This window comes from Mandrillus leucophaeus, unplaced genomic scaffold (assembly GCF_000951045.1).
Source record: "Mandrillus leucophaeus isolate KB7577 unplaced genomic scaffold, Mleu.le_1.0 Scaffold37, whole genome shotgun sequence".
Classification (NCBI taxonomy): Eukaryota; Metazoa; Chordata; class Mammalia; order Primates; family Cercopithecidae; genus Mandrillus; species Mandrillus leucophaeus.
Window position 1 is genome coordinate 1915670 of NW_012103920.1, and position 18179 is coordinate 1933848.

General features: G+C 40.1%; 1 protein-coding gene across 1 annotated transcript in view; it reads right to left on the reverse strand.

The window, feature by feature from the left end:
• The window catches only part of GAN (gigaxonin), an 87873-nt gene that overhangs the window by 21591 nt on the left and 48103 nt on the right, over positions 1–18179 (reverse strand). Inside the window, exons 2-4 of the mRNA XM_011990119.1 lie at positions 5237–5379; positions 2449–2799; positions 191–408 (exon numbers count right to left, since the gene is read on the reverse strand). Coding sequence (XP_011845509.1) covers positions 191–408; positions 2449–2799; positions 5237–5379 — 712 coding nt within the window. The remainder of the gene's footprint in view (positions 1–190; positions 409–2448; positions 2800–5236; positions 5380–18179) is intronic.

The window sequence follows — 18179 nt, forward strand, 5'->3', positions numbered from 1 at the left end:
TTAATATGCTTCGTACAGTTCTTTTTATAAGTAACCATCACTAGTTTTAGTGCACTAAAGAATATTTAACACATTTAAAAAACTGAATGTAATTATGCTTTAGATACTGAAAAACATTATGAATTCTTGTTTACATGGAACTACCTCTTCCCATATACCACTTTTCAAACAACTCCCACCTCATACTTACACCCTCTCTTCTCCACCAACAGTCACGATGCACTCGGAGTAGCCGCGGGGTTTGAAGTTGGCCAGCATCGCCTCTCCTTGCTGTGGCTGGCTGAGCGGTATATTGCTACACTCTTTGACAATTTCTCGTACTAATGGTTCATTCAGCATCTGTTCCCGTAAATAACTGGAGTCCAACCCTGAAACCCACAGAGCTGACATAACATCCTTCATGTGGACCTGCAGAAGAGGGAAGAAAGATGGGGCAAAAACAATGGAAAATGCAACGCATCATTTTTAGAATCTACATTTTCCACCTCATGGAAAACAAATAGTTAATACTCAGGTTATTACCAGGCAAGTGAGACACATCGGTCCTGCTTGAACATCTTCTCATGGCCCTGACTGTCTACTGCCCAGAGTCTTGATAAGTAAAAGTTTAATTTTCAAAAATCATCAGTTTGAGGTATCACTGTAAAGTTTCAAGCAGCTTCCTTTACACCTTAAAGAAGTCCCATTTCAATAGGAAAAGAGAGGGAAAATACCAGCTATAATTTGCTTTCTTTCACACATTTGGATGTGCCATGAGTTAAATCATGTTTATACAAATATTATATACAGTAATAGCTCGATACAATATGGTAAACTTAGATAACATATCAACATTAATATTACAAGAAAAATATACAAAAGCCAAATTTAAAAAACATCCTGAGTACTATATAATCATTTCTGCAGTAATTACTATTCAAAAATATCTAACACGACTAATATGAATTATATCCTTTTACTGCTCAATCACTAAATTTGAACCAACCGACTAAAGTACTTTACAAATGTAAAATAAAACTGTGAGTTTTAAAAATCAACTGTCTTTACAGCATGAAGTTTAAACTGACCAAAGGACAAAGAACTGCCTCATTTCCCCAGCAACCAGCCAACCTTAAGCATGTCCCTTGCTTTAAGGCAAGAAGAGGGCAGGACGGAAGCTGGTGAGGAGCAGCATGTCCCACTGTGATCTTGGTGAGTAGGAGCACATTGGGAATTTTTCTAATTTTTCTACCTCCTTTACCAATTTCCCCAACTCACATGGAGAACAGAACACTACCTGTCCTTACCTGTCCCAATTAAAACTAATACTACAAATATGGTTTCTAAATATACATACTTCCGGGCTTACCGAATTCAAAAAATTATGTTCATCATCATCAAAACTTAATAGTCGAGTTTTAACTTACAAGAACAATTAACAGTACAATTATACATTTTGAGATCCATTCTCTAACACTTAATATATTTCTTATTTTGAAAACAGTAATTGGAGCTACTGTCTTATTTATAATAATCAGACTTAACATCCTGGCTGGGCATGGAGGCTCACACTTGTAATCCCAGCACTTCGGGAAGCTGGAGTGGGAGGACTGCTTGAGCACAGGAGTTTGAGACCAGCCTGGGCAACACAGCGAGACCCTGTCTCTACAAATATCAAACAATTAGCTAGGCATGGTGGCACACACCTATGGTCCTAGCTACTCGGAGGCTGAGGTGGGAAGATCACTTCTGCCGGGAAGGTTGGGACTGCAGTGAGCTATGATCGTGCCACTCTGGCTGCTGCACTTCAGCCTGGGAGACAGACTGAGACTCTCTGCCCCCCAAAACCCTCAAGTCCTGTGATTTTGCTCCTTCCTCCAAGGTATTCACAATTTGGATCTAGCGGCTGATATTCTTTAAGACCCTCTTTCCAGGCTGTCACTCCCAGGACCTTCCCTCTCGAAACTGCACTGCCACACAAACTCCAGAGCTTGCCTGCTTTCTCCTGTGTGGTGTCAATCACACCTGAAGCTCCTCAGGCCCATGCCCCTCCACCCCTGCCAGCGCTCCAAGTGTCACCCCCCTGCCTGCTGCAGGCACCTGAGGCCTGGCAGAGGTTAGCCTAGTGATGTAGTAGGTCAGGAAGCTGAGAGCCAGGGTGGGGATACTACAATTCTATAATCTCCAGCTTGAGCTTGAAATGCATTTTCCCATTAAAAACAACATGCAAAGGATATTACACTCCTTACAAGGGTTAATATTTTCACTGATCTATTGTGTGGCAAGGGCTTTTGCAGACTGGTCTCAAAAACCAACTGCTTTCATGATATAGGAAAACATGTTTTACAGGTATCTTTCAGATTCCTGCTTTGTAAGTCTTTCACGTTGAAGAAGAAAAATAAAACAACTATAACTGTAATTAAAAAGAAATACAAAGGCAAATTTGACCATGTTATATATGACAGGTACCTTTCTTATTTCTGTATCATGTGCTATCCATCGAATTACTGCTTCAAAGACGTATCTTTCATTGCCAACGTTTAACTTCTCAAGAGAAATCACTTCTTTAAGCTTTTGAGGACTCAGTTCTAAGAATTCTTCCGTGCTGCTGACATCTCGGAAATGAGTCTCCAGGTATTCTGTGGCAAGGTAATGAACGTGATGGAGGCAGTAATGTAGTGCAAAGTCACGGATACCGATACAGTTCTCAGCAGCAATGCAGCCTTCCAAAAACTCACAGCACAGGGTTTTAAGGTCTGTCAGTAGTAGCAGGTCTGCTGCCTGAACAACATCTTGGATTGTATCTTCATTTAGCCTGATCTAAAAAAGTAGCATAATTATCTTATATTTGAATGTGTACATTTAAAACCCAAACCACTCATCTATTAGTTTGGGCCACATGAAATTTCCATTTATTTTAGATCAAAGATAATCGAATATTGGCAATTTCATACGGTTTAACCCAGCATTTTTTTTTTTTCCCCAAGAGTTGGAAGGCACCAACACAAGCAAATGTGTGCTTGGTTAACTTTTCCCAGCTCTGCCCTTGCTGTACCAATGTCAACCACCAATCACCCTTCTAGGGTAAACCGTCCATGTTGCTCACTTCTGTAATTCAGAGAAAAACCTTAATGACTCAAATGCTTGGGAAATGGAAAGTTCTACATTCTATGGTAAAGTCAACATGATTAAGTACCAGCATCAGAACTGATGAAAATCTTGTCTCCCAACCTGTGAAGTTCACCCTTCTGCTAAATGGCATGCTAACCTGAATGCTAATCCCTTGAAGGAAGAAGGGTTTACAGTGTTTCAGAAGCCTCATTCCACATCCCAAAACACTGTACGCAGTGCAATTTGGTTCACAGACAGATACATGTAGGCCTCAAAACTACTTTTTGGAATGAATTCCTAACACAAGGGTGTTTTTAGGTTTTTTTCTTCTCATTATGAACATCTACTTTTCCTTAATTTTCTTCAATTTTCTGACGAATGCTTCTTTCTCCACCCACTTCACAGTGTTCCAAAGCATCAGGAAAGAAACAGTTCTCCAAAATATTGCCACAGTCCTAAGTGGACGACCCCAAAGCATGGGCACTTCACCCACATTCGCAAATGCAAGGGAGACTTCATGAAGAGTACAGCAAGACACATTTTTATATTTTACACTTTTTGTACCATAGATTTCTTAAAAACTATAATTGCCAATCGTCTTAGAAACTGAACAACAAAAATGTGGAAAGTAGTATGTTGAGTAAGCCACAAGTAGGGGAAAATGTTCCATTTATATGACATTACATTTAGCCACAAGACAGCAGGCAGCTGTAGACTCTTCAAATATAGGCACGTGAAAAAAACACTGAATTGCATTTCAATAAAACAAAACTGCCAATTCAGGAGTTTGTTATAACTTACATTGCAACTATCATTTTAAATTTAAATTGGAAACAAATCACAGAAGTCAATCCGTAAATAAGGTTTCAAGTTTCAAATCCAAGCCTGAACATGAATAGGCTCTTACTGGCTTATAACTCGTTATACTAATAACTGCTGCTGGACTGACTTTACAAGTTGGACCAAAGGTTGGTCTTAGGCCTGGTTTTGTGATGCTACAGAGTATCTCCGGGCTGTCCCCAAATTAACTTAAATTCATTTACTTTTAACAATCATCCATGTACATACCCACCCCCTAGTGTTGAGAGAAGAGAGAAAGCATGAAATCAAACCAAAAGCTTCAAAAAGGATGAGAATCACTGCCTTTAACTCTGGACAGAATGAATATATTTAGACAAAGAAAGCAATACATTCAGAATACTTAGAAAACATGTAGGAGAAACAGCCCCTACAGAAAGGAAAACAAGAGGGATGAAGAAGGAATAAAGGAGAGAGTAGGGAACAAGATCTCAGAAAGAATAAAGATGAAATGCATTCTCACACAGCAAAGGTAAGATGCACTGACCTCTTCCTTCGGTTAAAAAAAAACTCAAAAACCAAAAAACAAAAAAAATAACTAGCCCTGATTCACATGGAAGATTTTTCTTGAGTCCTCATGCTATGCTTGAAATCACATCATGGGGAATGGGTAGTCGGAGGAGGGCAAAGGAAAAGAAAGAAGTCTGATCACTTATCATTTTCCTCCCTGGGTATCACAAAGCCTCCAGAAGTTCAAGTGGACATGGAGAGGAAAGGGACATCAGGAAGAGAGAATGAGGATGGGGCAGGGATGTGGGTACTACTGAGGCAACAGGACCAGGGCATCGTGAATAAGCTGCTTGTCATTTCTGTCAGTCCTCTTTCTCTGGGAACGATCTACAAGGAACTCTCTGTCTCTACCAAATAATCCACAATGCCCCAGGAAGTTCCTATTTCCATGCTATGGAGACAAAACAAGTTTTGTATCCCCAGTCGTGTGGATACAAAGCAAGATTGGATTTGGGATTCCAAAGCAAAAACCAAAAAGACAGCAGTCAGGGCAGCATCCCATGTTCTTTAATATCTCATATGAGAAGGTGGAGTTCAGAATGGTAGCAACAAACTGGGATTTGGGTCTAAGATCTTACTTCATCTGCTTCTCTAGGAGCAGAGCCATGGAAGAACACACGTGGGATGCCATTACCAGTAGGAGATGTCAGTCAATGCACACAGTGACAGAAGATGAAGATGACAGTGCTACTTTGTCATATAATGGATGAAAGGAGACCCTCACCCTGAGCTTGAGAAGCCTCTACTTAGGTCTTCCTTCCTTTGTTTCTCATCATACCTGCCCACTGAAGATGTAATCCAGGATCTCTCTCATAACCATTACCGATATCCCTTCAAGTTCAATCTTATAAGTTGATCCATCATCTTTTGGAGGATTATAGTTTAACTTTGTCCTAAGAAAGGGAAAAAAATGTAAAATTTCTATGAAAGAACAGAAATAGCTATAAATATTTATGTACTCAATACTCTATAATGTATAAGATACTTATCAGTACATGCATCCCCACCTAGAAAATTTAGTTCGTTAACTTTAGGTCTATGTATTTTTATAACTTTCAGCTACAAAACATTGGTCCCAGGATCCCAAATACTACTTCTTAAAAAACAAAAACAAAACAGATGAGCAAAGAACTAAGATCCACATGACCATGAATCTGTATTTCACCTTGGAAATCTCAGTGTCTTTAGGCTTATTTTCTAATGGACTGAATTACCTAATTAATCTTCAATAATGTACCAAGGACTCCACAAACCTGCCATCCAAAACAAAAGCTAAGACCTTGTCAATAGCCCGCTTCCAACCAGATGGTCTTCCCCACCAATCCACTCCTCTGCTTCCACCATCGGATGTAACCATTACCCTAAATCCTACGCTCCATTTGTCCTTGCTTTATTACTGCATCCATGAAATAGATACTTTAAATTTTAAGGTGTTTTATAATTTATTAATCATCCATTTTTTATTGTTGTTTTATAAAGATGACTTAGTTTATAGAGGTGTGCATATCACACTGGTTCTTCTGTTCTTTCTGCCGTGCAATACTCTACTTTCCTGTTAATGGGCATCTGGGGTTGTCTCCAGGTTTTTGATACTGTGAACCGTGATGCTTCGACTATTACTGCATATGACTCTTCTGTACTATGATAAATACTTTTTCGGCTGGGTGCAGTGGCTCACGCCTGTAATCCCAGCACTTTGGGACACTGAGGTGGGTGGATCACTTGAGGCCAGGAGATCGAGGCCAGCCTAGCCAACATGGTGAAACCCCATCTCTACTAAAAATGCAAAAATCGACTGGGAGCAGTGGTGGCACACGCCTGTAATCCCAGCTACTCAGGAGGCTGAGGCACGAGGATAGCTTGAACCTGGGAGTAGAGGTCGCAGTAAGCTGAGATAACGCCGCTGCACTCCAGCCTAGGTGACAGAGCAAGACTCTGCCTCAAAAAAAAAAAAAAAAAATGTCCCTTGGGTCTACTCCGGGGAGTAGAATTATGCTAACTTATTCTCCGTAGTAGGTGGCGCAGTTTACAGCCTCATATACTATGCATGTGTAAGAGCATCTGTTGATTCATAAACTCCACAACATTTGAGTCTGTCATACTTCTTAAGTTTTGTCAACTGAATAAGTGAAATATGGTATCTCACTGTGGTTGTCATCTGCATTCTCTTACTAGCCACGTGCTGAACATCTCTTTGTACGTTTGTGGCCACATGTTTCCCCTTCCGCAAAACATTCGTTCATGTCTCTCGTGTTCATTTTTTACTAACTGTCCTTCACATATTGAGGTGGAGGAGTTCTTTATGTATTTGTGATACTAATCGTTTAACAGATGAACTTTTTAAAAGGTGCCTTTCAAGAAACTTAAAAAAAGACTTCTTCCTTTTTTTTTTTGAGACGGAGTCTCACTCTGTTGCCTAGGCTGGAGTGCAGAGGCGCAATCTCGGCTCACTACAAGCTCCGCCTCCTGGGTTCACGCCATTCTCCTGCCTCAGCCTCCCCAGTAGCTGGGACTACAGGCGCCCACCACCACGCCCGGCTAATCTTTTGTATTTTTAGTAGAGATGGGGTTTCACCGTGTTAGCTGGGATGGTCTCGATCTCCTGACCTCGTGATCCGCCCGCCTCGGCCTCCCAAAGCGAAAAAAAGACTTCTTAAACAAAGTGATACAGAATTTGAACAATTTTTCAGTCAATGCTTTTTGTGTTTTAAGAACTTATACCCAGATATTCTTGATATTTTACTAAGAAAATTTGAGGTTTTTAAAAAAAAATTCAAGTGAAATTTAAAAATAGCTTTGAAACATGCTGTTGGCATGAATTATAACTCTGTTAAATCTCAGGATTGACACTGTGTTACCTGCTACCTAATAACCATGTTTTCTAAGAAAAGAAAAGTACACTTTCAAATACTCGTAATCCAAATGTGAGTGAGTTACAGGGAGAACTTCTTAGAAACAAATATTTAAATTCATTATTTGCATTCAGACTTCTATAATAAAGTCAATAAAGAATCAGACTTTTGGTAGACTGAATACAAAGAGAATAGGAAATAGTATTAACAAAATTTCATTTTTTTTGTTTTTGAGACAGGGTCTCACTCTGTCACCCAGTCTGGAGTGCAGTGGCGTGATCATGGCTCACTGCAACCTCCTCTTCCCAGGTACAAGTGATTCTCCTGCCTCAGCCCCCCAAGTAGCTGGGACGACAGGCACCCATCACCACATCCAACTAATTTTTGTACTTTTTGTAGAGACAGGGTTTCGTCATCTTGCCCAGGCTAGTTTCGAACTCCTAAACTGATCTGCCTACCTCAGCCTCCCAAAGTGCTGCGATTACAGGAATGAGCCACCGCACCCGGTCACTGAAATTTCATATGCTAGAAAACAGACAAGGGTAACTGACTTGGAGTATCTGAGGAAGCTTAATCCTAATTTAGCAGTAAGCAAAGCTGAGATTCAACCTAAATTGGACTGAAGACTCCCGAAAGGCTCCAGGAACTGGTAATACAGGGTAGGTGACGACGGGGTTGGGGTGGGGCAGGCAGTAAAAGATAAGCTAAAAAGAGAACTATTAACAAAGTCTTAGGAAATAGCTGAATTTCCGGATTCTCCCTCCATGTGTATACACTTCTTCCCTTCAGAGCTTAGTAAGACTCTCCCTAGCTCCAGTGAAAAACAAATGACTTATATTTTGAATAATATACAACTGAGGGTCTCTGTACAGCGGAGCACCAGGCACATTTGAGGGTAGGTGTATTGTAACTGAGAGTTAACAGAATGTTTACATACTGAATGCTGGACCATTAGTCTTTTTCTCCCAACTCTGCTCCTAAAATACTGAAAGCCAGTACATATCTTCCAAGCAAGAGACAAAGACTTCTGGAGGACTTGATCTGCCCAAGGGTACAGACCCAAGGGCATGAACATCAATCTGCCCTAAGAAAATGACCCAGTTTGATCACACAATAGCGAAACCTGTGTTCAACAAGTCTTACCTATAGGACTCTGGTACTTCTAAAACTTTCTCATGTCACATTACACACAGAAAATGTAATATTACTCTGGGCTAAACAGAGGCGGCCTGTAGGCTCAGCCTCTGGATATGCTGCTCAGCTACTCTGAAGACTGACGCCATCAGTATCTTCACACACTTGCAACATATTTTTTTGGCACATGGGTTAAGAAACTGTTTTAGAGCACTGCTATTAAAATTGAGCAAACAGGACTCACTAGATATTTAACAAAGATAAAAGACAGGACCAAAACTGATAAGAAAAAAAGTAACTTAAAGGAAGTAAGGATTGTGCTAAAATGAAAAGTTCAAGAAAAAAGAAAAATTCATCTTAATCTTCCCAGAGGGAAAAGACAGGATATTGTGTACAAAAAACAAGAGTAGGATGATATAAAAAGGAACATTCATAAGCCAGCAAAACATGTTAATGATTGCAAAAAAAAGTTTGTTTTTTCTTTTAATGTAGGGTCAAGATAAAAAGCTGAGGAAATCTCCCAGAAAAGAGCAAAAAGACAAAGGCAGAAAATACAAGAGATGGCTGAACACGTGGCTTACGCCTATAACCCCAGCGCTTTGGAAGGACGGCTTGAGCCCAGGTGTTCGAGACCAGACTGGACAACACAGCAAGACTTCACTCTATTTTTAAAAAATTTATTAAATAGTTTTTTAAAAAAGAAAATAGGAGAGGTAAGTTAGGAAAGCTGGAAGATCAGTCCAGAAGATTCAACATCTGAAAAAAAGGAATGTCACCCCACCAAAAAAGATAAGACTACTAAGGAAGTACTCTCAACAACAGATGAAAACACACCCACTCCAGAGCACATCATCATAATAATTCAGGACACTGGAAATAAAGAAAAAAGTCTTACAAGCTTTCAGAAAGAAAAATAGGCTATATGGAAAGGATCAAGAATCAGAATGGCTTCATACTTGTAAATGGAAGCTAAATAACAGAAAATAAATTACTTTAAAATTCTGAAAGAAAATTATTTCAGACCTAGATTTTTATAACCAGCCAAACTATCAATCAAGTGGCAGGAGGGAACAAAGACATTTTCGGCTATATGAAGTCACAAAACAATTTACTTCCCATGCAGCCTTTCTCGGGATGGTGTTAGAAAATGTGCCCCAGCAAAACAAAGGAATGTATCAAGAAAGTAGAACATTCTGGATATTAACAAGATGTAATCCAAACAGGAAGTGAAAGGAATGCAGAGTAATGGTGAAGGATGATGCTGGGATGACAGCTATGTACCAGCAGAAGGAAGCCAGTCCATTCTGGTGACAGAAGGCCCTCGTAGGTCTTTAACACAGAATATGTAATGTGTATGACAGTATACAGAGGATATTTAGACAACTTTCTTTCCTCCCTGTATTTGCTATCTACTATTCCTGCCCATACAGTTTCTAGTGAACTAATGATTTTACTCAAAAGGTACTTCATTGCCACTGGCTGTCCTCTAGGTGTATCTATTTGCCTGATGCTTTTATTAAAAGTGAAGGAAAGAATCTGAGTCAATTCTCCATCAAGAGAGAAAACAGTGTAAGTGGTAAGAACAAAATACCGAAGTATCTGGCTTTGAAATGCATCATATAATCTTTTTGGTAGCAGACATGTCTTCACTTAGGATATCATGACTATTTGTATTTCTCAGTCACTGAACTGATTATCAACATATATAGCTTCTCAGCTCCAAATTCACCCTTTTTTGCTTGCTTTGGAAAAATGGATCTGATCCTTTTAAATCATTTTCCTTTGTCAAATGGCATGATGCTAAGCTTCAGTTAAAGGCACTGGAGAGACACTGCAGGAAGTGAGAGTTTTGCTTGCTGGTTCTGGTGAAGAGACCTGCCTCCTGCCAGGCAGTCTTCTCCCCAGCACCAGGCTCCCACAGTGCACAGCTGCAACCACACCCTGAAGTTTTCCCCAGAGCCTCCTTCAAGCACCTTCCCATGAATAGCTTTCTCAGGCATCTTAGAGCAGCAGTCCCCAACCTTTCTGGCACCAGGGACTGCTTTCATGGAAGACAATTTTTCCACAGACGGGAGTTGTGGGGATAGTTTCAGGGTGAAACTGTTCCATCTCAAATCATCAGGCATTAGCTTCTCAAAAGGAATGTGCAACCTAGATCCCTCACATGCCCAGTTCACAATAGGGTTCATGCTCCTATGAGAATCTAATGCCACCGCTGATCTGACAGGAGCTCAGGCGGGAAAGCTCGATCACACACCTCCGTGTGGCCCAGTCCTAAGGACATGGACTGGTGCCTTAGAAGACAGATTTCCAGCAAGTTCCACAATGTGGCTTTTCTGCCACGCAGTGAGCCATGGGTGTGTCCTAGTAAGTCAGCTCTGGGGTAGCAGATGCTCCATACATCTATTCCTGTATTTTTTAGAGTTTTCTTTACCTCTTACTGGCCAATCCCTCATTACTCTAATCTCCTGTTGTAGTTAACTCTTTATATTAAATTTTCTTTGTTCAAACTGCTCTGTGGTTTCTCTCTCCTGACTAGACCCAGATGGACACTAACAGTCACTAACGAATTTAGAGGAGGTATCTCCAAAACATGTTTGGATAGAGGAGCTTCAAGCTAGAATTAGAGTTCTTATTTTAAAGTAACCCAGGTTCAAACAAGAGCTAGCTATACTTGTTTGCGTCTGTGGCATTAGATTCTCATAGGAGTGCAAACCCTATTGTGAACTGGGCATGTGAGGGATCTAGGTTGCACGTTCCTTGTAAGAATCTAATGCCTGACGATCTGAGGTGGAACAGTGACACCCTGAAACCATCCCCAGAACTCCTGTTGGTGGAAAACTTGCATGTGTCTTGCAGACAGTACTAGGATGGGGGAAACTAGGCTATCAAGGAAAAGGTTACAAGAAGCCCCTTTTATTATTATTATTATTAAAGTTCTGGGTTACATGTGCAGAATGTGCAGTTTTGTTACATAGGTATACACGTGCCATGTTGGTTTGCTGAACCTATTAACCCGTCATCTACATTAGATATTTCTCCTAATGTTATCCTTCCCCTAGACCCCCACCCACAACAGGCCCTGGTGTGTGATGTTCCCCTCCCTATGTCCATGTGTTCTCATTGTTGAGCTCCCACCTATGAGTGAGAACATGTGTTGTTTGGTTTTCTGATCTTGTGATAGTTTGCTGAGAATGATGGTTTCCAGCTTCATCCATGTCCCTGCAAAAGACATGAACTCACCAATTTTTATGGCTGCATAGTATTCCATGGTGTATATGCGCCACATTTTCTTAGTGTATCACTGATGAACATTTAGTTGGTTCCAAGTCTTTGCTATTGTGAATACTGCCACACTAAACATATGTGTATATGTGTCTTTACAGAATGATTTATAATCCTTCGTATATGCCCAGTAATGGGATTGCTGGGTCAAATGGTATTTCTAGTTCTAGATCCTCGAGGAATCACCACACTGTCTTCCACAATGGTTGAACTAATTTAGACTCCCACCAACAGTGTAAAAGTGTTCTTACTTTTCCACAACTTCTCCAGCATCTGTTGTTTCCTGACTTTTTAATGATTGCCATTCTAACTGGTGTGAGATGGTATCTCATTGGGGTTCTGATTTGCATTTCTCTAATGACCAGTGACAATGGGCGTTTTTTCATATGTCTGCTGGCTGCATGAATGTCTTCTTTTGAAAAGTGTCTGTTCATATCCTTTGCCCATTTTTTGATAGGGTTGTTTGCTTTTTTCTTGTAAATTTATTTAAGTTCTTTATAGATTCTGGATATTAGCCCCTTGTCTGATGGATACATTGCAAAAATTTTCTCCCATTCTGTAGGTTGCCTGTTCACTCTGATGATAGTTTATTTTGCAGTGCGGAATTTCTTTAATTAGATCCCATTTGTCAATTTTGGCTTTTGTTGCCATTGTTTTTGGTGTTTTAGACATGAAGTCTTTGCCCATGCCTATGTCCTGAATGGTACTGCCCAGGTTTTCTTCTAGGATTTTTATGGCCCTAGGTCTTACGTTTAAGTCTTCGATCCATCTTGAGTTGATCTGTGTATAAGATGTAAGGAGGTCCAGTTTCAGTTTTCTGCATATGGCTAGCCAGTTTTCCCAACACCACTTACTAAATAGGGAATCTGTTCCCTATTGCTTGTGTGTGTCAGGTTTGCCAAACATCAGATGGTGGTAGATGTGTGGTGTTATTTCTGAGGCCTCCGTTCTGTTCCATTGGTCTATGTATGTTTGGTACCAGTACCATGCTGTTTTGGTTACTGTAGCTTTGTGGTAAAGTTTGAAGTCAGGCAGCATGATGCCTCCTGACTTTGTTCTTTGTTCTTCTTGCCCAGGATTGTCTTGGCTATGCGGGCTCTTTTTTGGTTCCATATGAAGTTTAAAGTAGTTTTTCCCAATTCTGTGAAGAAAGTCAGTGGTAGCTTGTGGTAGCTTGATGGGGATAGCATTGAATCTATAAATTACTTTGGGCAGTAAGGCCATATTCACAATATTGATTCTTCCTATCCATGAGCATGGGATATTTTTCCATTGTTTGTGTCCTCTCTTATTTCCTTGAGCAGTGGTTTGTAGTTCTCCTTGAAGAGGTCCTTCACATCCCTTGTAAGTTGTATTCCTGTGTATTTTATTCTCTTTGTAGCAACTGTGAATGTGAGTTCACTCATGATTTGGCTGTTTGTCTGTTATTGGAATACAGGAATGCTTGTGATTTTTGTACATTGATTTTGTATCCTGAGACTTTGCTGGAGTTGCTTATCAGCTTAAGGAGATTCTGGGCTGAGATGATGGGGTTTTCTAAATATATAATCATGTCATCCGCAAACAGAGACAATTTGACTTCCTCTCTTTCTATTTGAATACCCTTTATTGCTTTCTCTTGCCTGATAGCCCTGGCCAGAACTTCCAATACTACATTGAATAGGAGTGGTGACAGAGGGCATCCTTGTCTTGTGCCAGTTTTCAAAGGGAATACTTCCAATTTTTGCCCATTCAGGATGATATTGGCTCTGGGTTTGTCACGAATAGGTCTTACTATGTTGAGATACATTCCACTGATACCTAGTTTACTGAGAGTTTTTATCATGAAAGGCTGCTGAATTTTGTCGAAGGCCTTTTCTGCATCTATTGAGATAATCGTGGTTTTTGTCGCTGGTTCTGTTTATGTGATGGATTACATTTATTGATTTGCATATGTTGAACCAGTCTTGCATCCCAGGGATGAAGCCAACTTGACTGTGGTAGATAAGCTTTTAGATGTGCTGTTGGATGTGGCTTGCCAGTATTTTATTAAGGATTTTCGCATTGATGAGGATTTTCACATCAGGGATATTGGCCTAAAATTATCTTTTTTTTGTTGTGTCTCCACCAGGTTTTGGTATCAGGATGATGCTGGCTTCATAAAATGAGTTAGTGAGGATTCCCTCTTTTTCTATTGATGGGAATAGTTTCAGAAGGAATGGTGCCAGCTCCTCTTTGCAGAACTCGGCTGTGAATCCGTCTGGTCCTGGACTTTTTTTTGGTTGGTAGGCTATTAATTATTGCCTCAATTTCAGAACCTGTTATTGGCCTATTCAGAGATTCAACTTCTTCCTGGTTTAGTTTTGAGAGGCTCTATGTGTCCAGGAATTTATCCATTTCTTCTAGATGTTCTAGTTTACTTGAGTAGAGGTGTTTATAGTATTCTCTGATGGTAGTTTGTATTTCTGTGGAATCGGTGGTGATAACCCCTTTATCATTTTTTACTACATCTATTTGATTCTTCTCTCTTTTCTTCTTTATTAGTCTTGCAAGCAGTCTATCCATTTTGTTGATCTTTTCAAAAAACCACTTCCTGGATTCACTGACTTTTTGAACAGTTTTTTGTGTCTCTATCTCCTTCGGTTCTGCTCTGATCTTAGTTATTTCTTGTCTTCTGCTAGCTTTCACATTTGTTTAATCTTGCTTCTCTAGTTCTTTTAATTGTGATGTTAGGGTGTCGATTTTAGATCTCTCTTGCTTTCTCTTGTAGGCATTTAGTGCTATAAATTTCCCTCTACACACTGCTTTAAATGTGTCCCAAAGATTCTGGTACATTGTGTGTTTGTTCTCATTGGTTTCAAAGAACATCTTTATTTCTGCCTTCATTTCGTTATTTACCCATTAATCATTCAGGAGCAGGTTGTTCAGCTTCCGCGTAGTTGTGCGATTTTAAGTAGGATTCTTAATCCTGAGTTCTAATTCGACTGCACTGTGGTCTGAGAGACAGTTTGTTGTGATTTCTGTTCTTTTACATTTGCTGAGAAGTGCTTTACTTCCAATTATGTGGTCAATTTTAGAATAAGTGCAATGTGGTGCTGAGAAGAATGTATATTCTGTTGATTTGGGGTGGAGAGTTCTGTAGATGTCTATTTGGTACGCTTGGTCCAGAGCTGAGTTCAAGTCCTGCATAACCTTGTTAATTTCCTGTCTCATTGATCTGTCTAATATTGACAGTGGGGTGTTAAAGTCTCCCATTATTATTGTGTGGGAGTCTAACTCTCTTTGTAGGTCTCTAAGAACTTGCTTCATGAATCTGGGTGCTCCTGTATTGGGTGCATATATATTTAGGATAGTTAGCTCCTCTTGTTGAATCCCTTTACCATTATGTAATGGCCTTCCTTGCCTCTTTTGATCTTTGTTGGTTTAAAGTCTGTTTTATCAGAGACCAGGATTGCAACCGCTGCTTTTTTTTGCTTTCCATTTGCTTGGTAGATCTTCCTCCATCCCTTTACTTTGAGCCTATATGTGTCTTTGCACATGAGATGGGTCTCCCAAATACAGCACACTGATGGGTCTTGACTCTATCCAATTTGCCAGTCTGTGTCTTTTAATCGGGGTATTCAGCCCATTTACATTTAAGGTTAACATTGTTATGTGTGAATTTGATCCTGTCATTATGATGCTAGCTGGTTATCTCGCCTGTTAATTGATGCAGTTTCTTCATAGCATCAATGGTCTTTACAATTTGGCATGTTTTTGCAGTGGCTGGTACCAGTTGTTCCTATCCATGTTTAGTGCTTCCTTCAGGAGCTCTCGTAAGGCAGGCCTGGTGGTGACAAAATCTCTCAGCATTTGTTTGTCTGTAAAGGATTTTATTTCTCCTTCACTTACGAAGCTTAGTTTGGCTGGATATGAAATTCTGGGTTGAAAATTCCTTTCTTTAAGAATGTTGAATATTGGCCCCCACTCTCTTTTGGCTTGTAGGGTATCTGCAGAGAGATCCACTGTTAGTCTGATGGGTTCCCTTTGTGGGTAACCCGACCTTTCTCTCTGGCTGCCCTTAATATTTTTTCCTTCATTTCAACCTTGGTGAATCTGACAATTATGGGTCTTGGGGTTGCTCTTCTCAAGAAGTATCTTTGTGGTGTTCTCTGTGTTTCCTGAATTTGAATGCTGGCCTGCCTTGCTAGGTTGGGGAAGTTCTCCTGGATAATATCCTGAAAAGTGTTTTCTAAGTTGGTTCCATTCTCCCCATCACTTTCAGGTACACCAATCAAACACAGATTTGGTCTTTTCACATAGTCCCATATTTCTTGGAGTTTTTGTTCATTTCCTTTCACTCTTTTTTTCTCTAATCTTGTCTTCTTGCTTTATTTCATTAATTTGATCTTTGATCACTGATATCCTTTCTTCCGCTTGATCAAATCAGCTACTGAAGCTTGTGTACGCTTCACGAAGTTCTCATACTGTGGTTTTCAGCTCCATCAGGTCATTTAAGCTCTTCTCTACACTGGTCATTGTAGTTAGCCATTTGTCTAACCTCTTTTCAAGGTTTTTTGGTTCCTTGTGATGGGTTAGAACATGCTTCATTAGCTCGGAGAATTTTGTTGTTACTGACCTTCTGAAGCCTACTTCCATCAACTCGTCAAACTCATTCTCTGCCCAGGTTTGCTCCCTTGCTGGCGAGGAGTTGGGTTCCAAAGAATTTTCAGCCTTTCTGCTCTGGTTTCTCCCCATCTTTGTGGTTTTATCTACCTTTGGTCTTTGATGTTGGTGACCTACGAATGGGATTTTGGTTTGGATGTCCTTTTTGTTTATGTTGATGCTATTCCTTTCTGTTCGTTAGTTTTCCTTCTAACAGAGAGGCCCCTCAGCTGCAGGTCTGTTGGAGTTTGCCGGAGTTCCACTCCAGACCCTATCACCAGTGGAGGCTGCAGAACAGCAAATATTGCTGCCTGATCCCTCCTCTGAAAGCTTCATCCCAGAGTGGCACCTGCCTGTATGAGATGTCTGTCGGACAAGGAGCCCTTTTATTGTTTTCTATTATTTTTATTTTTGACTCATGTGACTGGATGGGTTTTATTATTATTATTTTTTAAAGATTATTCTACTGTCATATGTTTCCACAATGAAAGAGGATCATTTTTAAAGAGTACAGATTTTGGCTGGGCACAGTGGCTCATGCCTGTAATCCCGGGACTTTCTAAGGCTGAGGTGAGAGGACTGCTTGAGCCCAGGAGTTCAAGACCATTCTGGGCAACATAGTGAGACCTCATCTCTATTTAAAACAACAACAACAACAACAACAAAAAACGAACAAATACAAAGAATACAGGTTTTTCTCAGCAGGTGGCAGAGGATACACAATGGCTAAGAGGACAGAAAAAGAGACTTTCTGAAATATAAGCATGGACCATTTCAGACTTCCATAAAATGTGATCCTTTCCAAAGCCCATGAAAAAATGAATTGCTGTACAAAGTCTCCAAACATCTGAAGGTTAAATAACAAAACTTTAATTATGGTTTAAATTCGGATACTTACATCTGCCCCTGACACTTTCCCATCATCCTATCCTGCCCTTAACGTCCCTCAATACCATTTCTGCCTGCCCAATTCCTACCTGTCTTTGAAAGATCGGTTCTAATGCCAGCTGTCCTACAGGTTTTTCCTAGATCATTCCATCATGCCACAGGCTGCACCTCCGCCCTTACCTCTTTGCAGGTAAAAATAAATTCCTGTTATAAATTTCCCCAGCACTTTATCAGTAACTTTATTATGACATATGGGATGTCGAGTTCTGGCCTACATTATGGTATTTCTGTATTTCCTTTACTAAACTCTAAGTTCCTTAAGGCTGGAGCCCTCTTTATCACTGTATGCTTACAATCAGCCCAGCAGTTTACAAAGTGAAGATGATGTTCAGTGATCACATGTACAATAAACTTGGAGCTGACAGTGGTCTTTAAACACTCAAGTCTTTAAATGTGAAGCGCTGTCACATATGACTTTTTCTGATGACCTCAGGTACAACAAAGCTGAACCAGACCAAAAATTAGGAAGAACTTTTAATAACTGTATCTGTACAACACTGAAAAGATTAAGGCCCAGTGCTTCTCAAACTTTGATGCTCATACAAATCAACTGGCAACTTGTCAAAACAAGGTTTTTCTGATTCAGAAGGTTGGCGATGTGGCCTGAGTGCCTGCCTTTGTAATGAGCTCTTGGGTGATGAGGATTCTGTCGGTCTTCAAACCACTCTTTGAGTAGCAAGGGGTTAATATGTGCTTCTCCAATTATCTGTGCTGTGTTTTTTGTATTTCCAATTAATCCCAGATGAATATTTTGTAAAACATAATGACTTAATTCCTAGATAAATAAAATTCAACAGACATAAATTACTCTGTCAGACTGCTAACAGAGTCTCTAAACTCTTGTGCTTCTATGACCATGGGCAGGTAACAATTTGCAGA